The sequence below is a fragment of the Rhinoderma darwinii genome, chromosome 4 (genome assembly GCF_050947455.1).
Source record: "Rhinoderma darwinii isolate aRhiDar2 chromosome 4, aRhiDar2.hap1, whole genome shotgun sequence".
Classification (NCBI taxonomy): Eukaryota; Metazoa; Chordata; class Amphibia; order Anura; family Rhinodermatidae; genus Rhinoderma; species Rhinoderma darwinii.
This window is the reverse complement of record NC_134690.1, coordinates 94,257,881-94,271,805: the sequence shown is the minus strand read 5'-3', so window position 1 is coordinate 94,271,805 and position 13,925 is coordinate 94,257,881. Positions and strand designations below refer to the sequence as shown.

The window sequence follows — 13,925 nt, the reverse complement described above, 5'->3', positions numbered from 1 at the left end:
CTATGAAGTAAAACAACTGGGTGAGTATCCTATAATTGTGGTGATTTACGGTACATCATTTTTTGCAAGGGGTTGTATGTGGGGGTTCTGAGGAGCTGCATCAGAGAAACGGATATATAAGGATATATTAAGAAATTATTCAGCACGGGATCCAAAATACTTCATGGTGTTAAATATTTCACTTTAAGTTGGGAAATATTTCAGAATGGTGACTATTTAGAATCTGTGTCTTTCTGTCTCTCCAGAGTCTTAAAATGGGATTATTGGATTAGGAACATATAAAGTGTAATTGGCATAGGACTAGACACTAAAGTGCTAATTCTTCTTTAAGTAAAATTGCATAATATGGGGTCAGTCATAGGGTGCAATTTATTGGGGATCAGGGTAGCATTCAGTACTAACATGACAAAATACACTATGACAAGTCGAGTACAATCCTATTTTGTAGAACTAGTCTGATTCCTTTATCATGTGTAATACTGGTGTAGTATTTCTGACAGTTAGACCAGTCTGTGTAAGCGATTTACTTTGTGCATGGACATGTTTTGGTTCAGCCATATCACAAGAATAATGGGTTAATTTTGAAGAGTTCATGAATAGTACAGGCGGAAGCAGTGGAAGTGCCAAAATCTGTCTGTACAGGAATAGCACTGAGACGATGGGAATGGGACAACACTGTCTGGTGTCTCTTTATAAATCCGTGTCAGAGCCAAACTTTCATTCTTGTGAACATGTATATTCCATGAGGAGTTGAGTGTAGAGAAGTGGTCGGATCAGGCCAAAGAAAATGAATGAAAGCAATGTCTAGCAGTAAATGACTTGTCATCGAAGCTGCAATTAGTCCAGAACAATGGGCCATGACAAGAGTTTACCGCTCTCGAAGCAGAAAAAATACTACGGTCTTCAAGAAGTGACCTAAATTGCAGGCGCTGGAGACCAACCAATGGGATCGTAGACCAGGCTCAGTGTTGACAACACATTTTGTTACATCCGTCTGTAAATTGTAGAAGGAAAAATAGAATTAGTATCCATACAGCTTTGAAAGACACATTTGAAAAAAGCAAAACCATGCATAGCCTTCATTCACACTAGTGTCATGGTTTAGGTTCAGTGATATATATGATGTATCCCTTATAATCCGTCATATTCCAATATGATCGGTTTGACGGATCTATTATGACCTGTTATGATCCCCTCCCCACTTTTATTGACTTATAATGAGTCCATCAGTTTTGATTGGCTAGAATCGCACACCATACTACACTATTCTGAACTTTAAAAAAGCAACCTAATGAAACAGAATTTACACAAATGTGAACAGACCATCTAGTATCATCTTCCTTAATGTCCCAATAATTTAGCTATTCGTTTCAGATAACAGACATTTAAAATATTTTTTTAATTCATTAAATAGAATGAGCAACAAAGAGAGCGTGGGCCATTCTTAAAAAAGTGGTCTCATCAACCCTGTTCCATATAGCCTATTGTCATGGGGTGCTGATGGATTGCCATGGCAGCCACCCCTAAGAAAGGCCCCCTGGACTGCCACGGCTATATTAGGCCCTGCATGTCAATGATACAGGAGTATTTAAATGTTTTATACACCGCGTTCCAAATTATTATGCAAATGTAATTTTTCGCTGATTTTCCTAAATAGTCGATGCAAATGACAGTCAGTATAATCTTCAAGCCATCAACCGTTGGAGTATAATGCAAATTTTATTGAACAAATCTCCTAATGATAACAGGTTTTTTTTAGAAGTAAAAAACTCAAAATTCACTGTTTCAAATTATTATGCACAACAGAGATCAAAACATTTTAAAGGTTGTAAAGAGAACTAAAATGGTAATTTGTTGAATTTGCAGCATCAGGAGGTCATATTTACAGCAATCAAAAGTTCTTTCAATCAAAAAAAACTTAACAGGCCAAGTTTCATGTTAACATAGAACCCCTTCTTTGATATCGCCTTCACAGTTCTTGCATTCATTGAATTTGTGAGTATTTGGACAGTTTCTGCTTAAATATCTTTGCAGGATGTCAGAATAGCCTCCCAGAGCTACTGTTTTGATGTGAACTGCCTCCTACCCTCATAGATATTTTGCTTGAGGATGCTCCAAAGGTTCTCAATAGGGTTGAGGTCAGGGGAACATGGGGGCCACACCATGAGTTTCTCTCCTTTTATGCCCATAGCAGCCAATGACACAGAGGTATTCTTTGCAGCATGAGATGGTGAATTGTCATGCATGAAGATAATTTTGCTACGTAAGGCACGGTTCTACTTTTTGTACCACGGAAGAAAGTGGTCAGTCATAAACTCTACGTACTTTGCAGAGGTCATTTTCACACCGTCAGGTGCCTACCAGCTCTCTCCCCATGATTCCAGCCCAAAACATGACTTCACCACCACCTTGCTGACGTCTCAGCCTTGTTGGGACATGGTGGCCATTCACCAACCATCCACTACTCCATCCATCTGGACCATCGAGGGTTGCATGGCACTCATCGGTAAACAACACGGTTTGAAAATTAGTCTTCATGTATTTCTGAGCCCACTGCAACCGTTTCTGCTTGTGAGCATTGTTTAGGGGTGGCCGAATAATAGCTTTATGCACACTTGCAAACCTCTGGAGGATCCTACACCTTGAGGTTCGCGGGACTCCAGAGGCACCAGCGGCTTCAAATACCTGTTTGCTGCTTTGCAATGGCATTTTAGCAGCTGCTCTCCTAATCCTATTAATTTGTCTGACAGAAACCTTCCTCATTATGCCTTTATCTGAACGAACCCGTCTGTGCTCTGAATCAGCCACAAATCTTTTCACAGTACGATGATCACGCTTAAGTTTTCTTGAAATATCCAATGTTTTCATACCTTGTCCAAGGTATTGCACTATTTCACGCTTTTCGGCAGCAGAGAGATCCTTTTTCTTTCCCATATTGCTTGAAACCTGTGGCCTGCTTAATAATGTGGAACGTCCTTATTAAGTAGTTTTGCTTTGATTGGGCACACCTGGCAAACTAATTATCACAGGTGTCTGAGATTGATTACAATGATCCAAAGAGCCCTAAGACACAATACCATCCATGAGTTTAATTGAAAAACAAATAATTAAATGTTTATGACACTTAAATCCAATGTGCATAATAATTTGGAACATGGTGTATTAGGGATTAAAAAATTGGAATGTTGAAGTCCCTTTAAGGGACTAGAATAAAAAAAGGTCAATAAAGTTTATTAACAATAAGAATAAACTATTCATATATAGTATCGCTTTCGCTGCAATCATAATGGCCCGTAGAATAACATTTACATGTTTTTATACCTAATAGTGAATATAGTGTAAAAAACAAAATGAGTTGAACTTTTTTTTTAAACCCTCCTCCAAAAAAGAATAAAAGTTTATAATTTAATAAATTGTATGTATTTCAAAATGGTGGCAATGAAAACAACAACTTGTCCCACAAAAAACTAGCCCTCAAAGCTACGTTGATGTAAAAATAAAAAATAAAAAAGTTATGGCTTTCGGATTACAGCAACGCAAAAGCTTTTTTTTTTTTCAATAAAAAGGTGCTTTTATTGTGGAAAAATAGTAAAACATAAAATAGCTATACATATTTCCCCCAATACTGTCCTCCGGGTCAGGTCTTTACAGTGAGGACAGTATACAGGGAATTATTCGCTGAATAAATGTATAAAAAAACCCACCCTCACATGTCAAAGGGGGAAGTTTTATACGCCAGTCTTAATAGACTGTAAAGTTAGAGTAGACTCTGACACATTTATTAAGGGGCAAAAGCCTCTTTATAAATGTGTTGCATCTTTCGGCTGGGCCATGCGCCACAATCATGACGCAAGCCCGCGGACATGCGCCATTCATTCGATACCTTATTTAAGAGGCAAAAGCCTTTTAATAAATGCGTCGCATCTTTTGGCTAGGCCATGCGCCATTCATTGTTCCCCGTCGGCACAAAAAATAAATTAAAAAACACATGCTCACCTCAGTGCTATGCCCCATAGTGAAATCTACGCCAGCTATAATTTGCGCCAGTTTTCTGTCAAATTATAATTTGTCGGGCGATCGCTTATTTCCCCAATGTCACATCCTCTTTCCACAAAAGTGGCAAAAGTAGCACAAAATTGCAACTATTGGGCTTTTTTACGCCATCTGGTTGATAAAACCCACCCCCACAAATAAACACCACCACATGGCAAGCTACACTGCAACAAACCATCTATGAAAGTGTCCAAAGAAACTTTAAAATGTTGGCCATGTAATACATGGACTGGCCAGGTCTGCCAGAGTGAGAACCGCTCTTAGTGTTTCTGTAATGATGGGGGTAGGGAAACAGACAAGTGAGCCCTAATCTACCCGCCACTCAGTCCATGCCTACTTGCAACGACCCACCCTAGGCGACGGGGTACAACTGGGCGACGGTCCCTACGCTCAATAAGTGCCCGACAGACAAACAGACAAGGGTACACAGAAGCAAGGGAAAAGGGGCAGTTGCCCACGGCAACACCGTGAGCAACAAGAGTGGTGAACGAGTCGAGTCAAACCAGGAGTTTACGAGGTACCAAACGCAGAGCAGGAGAGTAGTGAACAAGCCGAGTCAAACCAGGAGTGTACGAGGTACCAAACGCAGAGCAGGAGAGTAGTCAGTAAGCCAGGGTCAATATGAAGCAAGGTCAAATAGTTCAAGAAGCTGCAGCAGGGCCAGGAAACCAAACGAGAAACACAAGCAAGGAGGAACAGGAAAGGCAGGTATAAATAGACAGAGGGCGGGAGCTAGCTCCATCTGGCCAGGCTGTGATAGGCTCTCCCACTCCTAAGCCTGCCATCCTGAGTGGTGGAAGATGGAGTCAGTCTCACAGACATAGAAGCAGGTGCAGACTGATTACCTATGGGCGTGGATACAGAAGCTGTGCCTGGCAGATCCTTAACAGTTTCTTGTTTCTCCTCTGGCCAATAGACAGGGTCTTAAATTGGGACCCCTCCTCTATGAGGTCCTTTTGGGATTGTCTTGATGAAACAACCATTTTAAACCTTTGTTAGTAACCGTCTTCAAGCCTCTGGGTCAGTGGGCGTAACTACCGCCGTAGCAGCAGTAGCGGCTGCTACGGGGCCCGCGGCATGAGGGGGACCGTGTCGCCCGCCGGCACGGGCCCCCACCATGGCCGGAGGCTCCGCTACAGCGGGACGCCACTGAACAGTACGGCAGAGCAGGGAGGTATCTCCCCGCTCTGCCATTAAACAAAAGACATGTATCCCCTATCCACAGGATAGGAGATACATGTGTGATCGCTGGCATTGATAGGGAGAACGGGGGACTAAAAGTCCCCTGAAGTTCTCAATCACAAACTTCGGACTTCCGGGGTCTGTGTCGGCAGCTCCGTAGAAATGAATGGAGCGCCGGTCGCGCTTGTGCGCATGCGTGACCAGCGCTCCATTCATTTCTACAGAGCTGCCGACACAGACCCCTTTCAGTCCCCCGTTCTCCCTATCAATGCCAGCGATCACACATGTATCTCCTATCCTGTGGATAGGGGATACATGTCTTTTATTAGGACACACTGTAGGTCGCATTTTTTTGGGAGGGGGGACGCTGTATGGCGTTCCCTACAGGGGGGGGGCTCTGTATGGCGTTCCCTACAGGGGGTGACGCTGTATGGCGTTCCCTACAGGGGGGGGGACGCTATATGGCGTTCCCTACAGGGGGGGACGCTGTATGGCGTTCCCTACAGGGGGGGGGAATGCTGTATGGCGTTCCCTACAGGGGGGGAACGCTGTATGGCGCTCCCTACAGGGGGGGGACGCTGTATGGCGTTCCCTACAGGGGGGGCTGTATGGCGTTCCCTACAGACCCCCCCTGTAGGGAACGCCATACAGACTCCCTGTAGGTAACGCCAGACAGCCCCCTCTGTAGGGAACGCCATACAGCCCCCCCTCTAGATAACGCCATACAGCCCCCTCTGTAGATAACGCCATACAGCCCCCTCTGTAGATAATGCCATACAGCCCCCTTTGTAGATAATGCCATACAGTCCCCCTGTAGATAACGCCATACAGTCCCCCCTGTAGATAACGCCATACAGTCCCCCCTGTAGATAGCGCCATACAGCCCCCCCCCTGTAGGGAACGCCATACAGTCCCCCATGTAGGGAACGCCAGACAGTCCCCCCCTGTAGGGAACGCCATACAGTCCCCCCCTGTAGGGAACGCCATACAGTCCCCCCTGTAGGGAACGCCATACAGTCCCCCCTGTAGGGAACGCCATACAGTCCCCCCTGTAGGGAACGCCATACAGTCCCCCCTGTAGGGAACGCCATACAGTCCCCCCTGTAGGGAACGCCATACAGTCCCCCCTGTAGGGAACGCCATACAGTCCCCCCTGTAGGGAACGCCATACAGTCCCCCCTGTAGGGAACGCTATACAGTCCCCCCGTAGATAACGCCATACAGCCCCCTCTGTAGATAGCGCCATACAGTCCCCCTGTAGATAGTGCCATACAGCCCCCCCTGTAGATAGTGCCATACAGCCCCCCCTGTAGATAGTGCCATAGCCCCCCCTGTAGAGAGTGCCATACAGCCCCCCCTGTAGATAGCGCCATACAGTCCCCCCTGTAGATAGCGCCATACAGTCCCCCCTGTAGATAGCGCCATACAGTCCCCCCTGTAGATAGCGCCATACAGCCCCCCCTGTAGATAGTGCCACACAGTCCCCCCCTGTAGGGAACGCCACACAGTCCCCCACTGTAGGGAACGCCATACAGTCCCCCCTGTAGGGAACGCCATACAGTCCCCCCCTGTAGAGTACGCCATACAGTCCCCCCGTAGATATCTACAAAGGGGGCTGTATGGTGTTATCTACAGGGGGGCTGTATGGCGTTGTCAAAAGGGGGGGTTTGTAAAAAAGGCACTATCTACAAAGGGGGGGGGGTTGTGTGACACCCGGGGGAGGGGGGGGGGCCCAGTCAAAAGTTTGCTATGGGGCCCAGTCTTTCCTAGTTACGCCCCTGTCTGGGGTGGTGTGTTTTTCTCTGTAATGCTCCATTATATTAAACACAATAAAGGAACATTAGAAATGTCAAGAGACAGACGCGTTTAACTTTCCATAACTGGTTAAACAAAGGGTATGTGCACACACACTAATTACGTCCGTAATTGACGGACGTATTTCGGCCGCAAGTCCCGGACCGAACTCAGTGCAGGGAGCCGGGCTCCTACCGTGTTTCCCCGAAAGTAAGACAGTGTCTTACTTTCTTGTTATCCCCAAAAGCCCCACTATGTCTTACTTTCGGGGTATGTCTTATATTGGAAAAAAATTGTCGAATTATTATTTTTTTTTTTTTCACAAACTTTATTTAACTGTTTTACATTTTTTTTTTTAGTCCCACCAGGGGACTTCACTATGCGATGTGCCGATCGCATATATAATGCTTTGGTATACTTAGTATACCGAAGCATTATTGCCTGTCAGTGTAAAACTGACAGGCAACATATTAGGTCATGCCTCCGGCATCGCCTAACAGGCAGATGCTGAAGGCAGACCTGGGGGTCTTTGTTAGACCCCCGGCTGTCATGGAAACCCGATGGCGACCCGCGATTTGTTTGCGGGGGCGCCGATCGGGTGACAGAGGGAGCTCCCCCCTCTGTCAAACACATTAAATGCCGCTGTCACTATTGACAGCAGCATTTAATGGGTTAAACTGCCGGAATCGGCGCGCGCTTCGATTCCGGCAGTTGCAGCAGGAGCCAGGCTGTGTATAACAGCCGTGCTCCTGCCGCTGATCGCGTAGGTACAGTCTCAGTACCCGCGCCATCACAGGACGGCGCGGTGACGTATGGAGAGGGGGGCGGCGCGGAAGTGGGCAGGAGGCGGCAATACCCCCGTGTTTCCCCGAAAATAAGACATATGTCTTACTTTCGGGGTACGGCTTATATTAGCCGACCCCCCTGAAACCACCGATACGTCTTACAATCGGGGGTGTCTTACTATCGGGGAAACACGGTAGCATCATAGTTATGTACGATGCTAGGAATCCCTGCCTCTCTGCAGGACAACTGTCCCGTACTGTAATCATGTTTTCAGTACGGGACAGTAGTTCCACGGAGAGGCAGGGACTCCTAGCATCGTACATAAGTATGATGCTAGGAGCCCGGCTCCCTGCACTGTGTTCGGTCCACTACTTGCGGCCGAAATACGTCCGTCAATTACGGACGTAATTAGTGTGTGTGCACATACCCTAAGGCCTCATGCACACGACCGTGTTTTTGCGTCCGCAATTCCCCCGCAAATCCACGGGAGAATTGCGGACCCATTCATTTCTATGGGCCCATACACACTATCCGTGTTTTCATGGGTCTCCGCATGTCCGCAAATCCGTGCCGCAGAAACTCAGGACATGTCTTATTACGGGCCGCAAATTCGATGCGGACATGCCAATAGAAGTCAATGGGCCCGTGGAAATTGCGGATACACCTCCGTGTGTCATCCGCAGTTTTGCGGATTTGCGGAAGTGTTGCTAGGCGACGACGGGGAAGGAGTTCTGTCGTCATCCTGTTTTACCTAGGCTTTTTTTTTTCATCCGCATTTTGCGGATTACATACGGATGAACTGCGGATTACATACGGATGAACTGCGGATGACATTTCACGGAACACGGTCCTGGAATTTGCGGACCAGAAAAACACTACGGTCGTGTGCATGAGGCCTAAGAGCTCCAACTATACAGCCCCACAAGCAGTGATAAGGGAGCTGCAAACTGGGCCTAACATCCAGCTTCAAATTTGTAGGAGGAGCATTGTAAGGAAAGCCACCATATCTGTCATCTGCTCTCAACCAAAATGGCAATTCTGGGAACGGGAACACTCCAGGAGATGTTCATTGGCAGGGAGCAGTTGACAGACAGACAGCAGTTTACAATACTCTTCCCAAATGTCCTTTTCAGCTGAATGCCAGGCACAATAAACAGCCCAGGACAGTCATTCTGGGAGCTGTAAAGAGGTGGTTCTGAGCACTCACTAGTTCACATCTTTATGGGCGGTTTATAGACGGAGTGTATGTCGGTATCGTCCCAATATGTTTGTTTATGCTAACACTATATTAAGATGACATTTGTATTATAGGCGGATACTATAGAAACCCTCTTAAGAATGGCATTCAATGAACCTGAAATTACTTTATCTGAATAACAGAAACCAAGTAATCTAAATGGAATCAGGACTGAAAGCCACAGACTGGACTTAGATTCCCAATGAATTCCTGGTATTTCAACTGCGTCACAGACCTCTTAATCCAGCTTAAGAGTCATTTGAGCTCCTAGTCATTATTAAAATATGGTGTGATACTAATTTCCGTATGCTTTCTTTGGACTTATTCTTAAGTGAAATTGAGCGAACTAGGAAGACGGATGTATAGTCAGAGCAGATTAGAAACCAGAAACCACTGTGAGCGGTGCACAATGTACAGTAACAGGATGTCTAGTTCTGAAAGCTAAAAGACTGGTTATTGTAGGCATCCCCTGGGGAATTGCAAAGACAACAGTTTCTATGGATGGGGTAGAAGAGAAAAGAAATGTCAGAATTAAATGCACACAGACTCCCAGCAGTGGGTCTTAAATGTAAGAAGGATTAAATGTACGAATCTGATCCCCATGCAACGGAAGGAGTGCGAGGGAAGACACCAGTCAATTCAAGTGTCATACGGCAATTGTTTTACCAACACAATAGGGTTGGTAAAATGTTTGTAAAATAAACTTATTTTTCTAGGGTTGCCTCCACCCAATCCAAGAAAGGCTGTGTGCGTGTGTGCGTGTGTGCGTGTGTGCGTGTGTGTGTGTGTGTGTGTGTGTGTGGTTTTAGGACAAAATTCTAAGGGCACCATTCCGGAATTAAAATAAGTGCTGTAGTATTTGTGTGCAAAGTATTTGTATTAAATTTATAGTTTGTAAATTATTACGATATATTTTGCAAGCCACATGGTAGGCCATATACCGATGGCGTGACAGATGTGTGTGGGAGGTAAAGAGATAGAAAAGCAGCCAAACTGGAAATATATCAAAGTTGTAGGAGGAGCTCAGTGAGAAAATGACCAAGGATAAATAATATGGAGCATAAAATAAACCAAGATAAGCACCTAGAGAAAGGTGCTTCTAAATATGAAATAGATGATGCTAAGTGGAGGAAAAGAATCCTCTAAATAGAAAAGCCACGGTGTTGACAAATAGTGCAATAAAGTTGCCAATTGTCATGTCCATGGCTACGGGCCATCAGCGCCACTCTCCCCATGACAGCCGCAGCCACGAGTCGGCGAGCGCAGGCCACAGTCTCCTCCTCAGGAGACGCCAGCACTCGCTTCCACTCACCTCAGCCGGATCCCGTAGGGCGCACGGGCACGCTCGTGCCCGCTGTTAAAGGGGCAGCGTGCGCACCGGACTTTGATGAAGCATCAGGTCGTCAGTACCCTGGACTATAAGAGGGGTCCGGCCCCCTGCTTCGATGCCTGAGCGTTGTTGTTGTTTCCCTAGTTTGTCTAGGCAATGGTCTCCTAGTGTGTTCCTGTTCCCTGCATTCCGTACTATCCTGGTCGAGTACTGTGCTGAGCCAAAGTCGTGCCGTGCTGTATTCCACACCTGACCTGCTTCACCTTGCTTGACATCTACCTGCTGCCTAGTCCCAGCCGAGCCTGCCTTGCTACTGTCCGAGCTGCCACAGGTACCCTATACGAACTATAGACATTGACCTGCGCCCTGTTGGCCAGCTGCCATACCGCCAAGGCGGTACGGCCCAGTGGGTCCACAAACCCTACGTGACACCAATGGAGTGCCAACAAAGAGTTAAGGCCTCATGCAAAAAAAACGTGTTTTGTTTCTTTTTTGTCCGTGTGCTATCTGCAATTTTTTTTTGCATGAACCCATTCATTTATATGGCCATATGCACATGACCATGATGTTCACAGATCTGTGTGGGGGCCACGATTCTGGGCCAGGAAAACTCAGGACATTTCATTTTACTGTCCGTATTTGCGGCAAGGACTCGCCCATACAAGTCTATGGGATCTTGAAAATTGCGGACAGCATAGGGGTTGCCGTCTGTGTATCATCCATTATTGCGCATACGTTGCCAAATGACTCTAGGGAATTCATGTGATTCAACGATCATCTGACCTACTCAGGGGGTTGGGACAAACTGGTCACATCAATTCCTGCCTTCCTTTTTTTTTGCGGATCCATGAATACTGATTACACAGTGGAAGGTTTTTTGCGGACAAATAAACCGCAAACACAGACAACGGATCCATGGTTTCGCGGACCACAAAATCACTACTGTTGTTTTCATTAGGCCTTATACAGGTCCCTAGGGAGAAGCCATGGTTCAAAGTCTTAAGAACCAAGTGTGCCATCAGACCGGGTCACACTACAGGGCACTACAGGTTGTACTGCTGTCAGGGACCCAGGCAAATAAGGGACCAAAACACACCTGTGGGCAGCCATTCACCTGCTGCCCACTAGTCGCTGCATGGGTACTACAAAGTTTTACTTCTAAAATAAAAGGACCCTACTTAATCGGTAACAATGGGCAAACTTACTTTACAAAATGGTGTCATTTAAAATTAGTATTCTGTTCCTTCTTCCCAATGGACCCACTTAATATATTCCAGCCTGTCGAGCCCATATTTTTTCTTTTTATTTCAAAGTAAGTCGGTATCTGCCTTTGAGTATAGATTGCTTGAGAAAGGCCCCATGGAGTAGGGCTGAAACGTCGCAAGGGGTGATTAAAGTGATCCTATTTTTCCCTACAATTGGAGTGCTGTCTTGTATCTTGGAGTGTGCTGGTTATTTGGGACACTGGTCGTGTGTCTAAACAGGAACTTTTCCACCCTACACTGATGGAACGGTGCTGATTTTTTCTTTGTTTTTTTTGTGTTTGAGAATAAGTATGCCATCCTTCCTCAGGTGCCCACCAAGTATACGCAATAGGGTACAAGATAGAGGCTGGTGGACGTAAAAGAGAGTTCAGGGACCCTTCTCATTTGCCCATATGAAGCCGCAGAAACATGAGGCAATCCCTTTAATTATAAATATATTTGGAAACCCTCTAAATAGAAAAGTTCTGGTGTTGATAAATATCGCTTATACGGCAATAATAAATAGCCAGCTGTACAATGTGTAGACCACACCCGGCAAAAGGAACATTAAGGCCTCCCACACACGAGCGTGTTTGGTCCGTGAAATACAGTCCGTATGTCGGCCGCATTACCTGGACCGAACACACTGCAGGGAGCCGGACTCCTAACATCATAGTTATCTATGACGCTATGTGGCACCGCCTCGCTGCGGGACAACTGTCCCGTACTGTAATCATGTTTTCAGTACGGGACAATAGTTCCGTGAAGAGGCAGTGACACCTATCGTCATAGATAACTATGATGCTAGGAGCCCGGCTTCCTGCAGTGTGTTCGGTCCGGGAAATGCAGCCGACGTACGGACCGTATATCACAGACCGAACACGCTTGTGTGTGAGGCTCCTAAAAATGTATCAAGGAGTTGCTATGTTTCTGTGTAAAGTAGCAATATTTCTGCCTCCACCATTCTATCTATCTCATTATTTAAAGAAGATCTTGGCTAACGCTGTCTACAATGTCCGCCATTCTTTGTACTCCCTAATGGTAAAATGTTGTTGAATACATTGGTGCTAAATATGAAAATGGATTTGTAACAAATATAAATCCTGCAGAGAATCAAGAAGGAAGCGTTAGGTTTAGGCTAGGTTCACAAGACATTTGGACTCCCAAAGAATGTCTAATGTGCCGTAGACTATCATTTACCAACGTATGACAAAAGAGTGTTGGTGTACCTTGGCCTCAATTGTATTTAATAGCATATTCAACCTGAGCCAATGGCTGACATATCCAACTGTATAGGCATGTAGTTACATACGACGGGGTCATTCAGTGGATTGTTTCAAACAGCCTTATTGAACCCAATACCCAAAGGGAGGTACCTGTGAACCTAGCCGAAAGGTGGCAACACAAAATAAAGAACTGCTGGCCAATTGAGCAGTTATTTCTCCCAACTCCAATATAAACATGCAAGCTCAGGTAGCGACTTATCTCCTGAGGTAACAAAGAATCTGGTATGTTGAAATTCAACATACCTGAACCTTAATTTGTCTATTATTAAGCCAGGATCACACACACCATTTTTGATGCAGTTTTTGGCTCTTTTTTTTTTAGCCAAAGCCAGAAGTGGATCCAAAGGGAAGAGATGCATCAGTATTTTCTTTATACCTTTCCTTTCTTTTATGTCCACTCCTATGTTCGTTTAAAAAAACTAAGCTAAAAACCGCACTAAAAACGGCATCAAAACTGTGTGTGTGATCCTGGCCTAACACGACTGCAGGAGCAGACAACATAAAGATTTTGCATCTGTCATCATGGAGACATATAGGTCTGAATAGATGCTGTATACACAAAATAATAGGATATTTTTTCGTTTATTTTAATTTTAGATGAATTGATGCAATAACAAAATGGTTGCAAAGCATGTGGAACTGCGGAGCTAAGTGTGAAAGATTGATGGATTTTCCTAGAATGTTATGATAATAAGGTATTTACCCATCCTCCTCTCCGCTTTAGCCAGGTTACCAAGGTCTTGCGTACAAACTCTCCTAGACAGTCCACGATGGTCAGAACCAGTGCCGGCTGAGAATGTTTTACACAGTCAACTGCAAGTCCAGCTGCCACTGCATACAGTGAAACCACTTTACCCCATGTGATCCCTGCAGAAGCAAATGAGAGTTCATTAAATAAAAAAAACCATGATTATAAAATAGAAACATACATAAAATGACTATATGCTAATGAACAACACTCGCAGGCTTATGGTCTCTAAATTATGAATTGTGGGAGATCTAATGCGGACCAA

The 13,925-nt window shown here is 45.4% G+C and overlaps 1 protein-coding gene across 1 annotated transcript in view; it reads right to left on the bottom strand.

Moving 5' to 3' along the window:
* Positions 1 to 350: 350 nt before the first annotated feature.
* BOK (BCL2 family apoptosis regulator BOK) overlaps positions 351 to 13,925 on the bottom strand; it is a 56,690-nt gene continuing 43,115 nt past the window's right edge. The window contains exons 4-5 of the mRNA XM_075863959.1: positions 13,616 to 13,779; positions 351 to 994 (exon numbers count right to left, since the gene is read on the bottom strand). Coding sequence (XP_075720074.1) covers positions 869 to 994; positions 13,616 to 13,779 — 290 coding nt within the window. The 3' untranslated portion in view covers positions 351 to 868. The remainder of the gene's footprint in view (positions 995 to 13,615; positions 13,780 to 13,925) is intronic.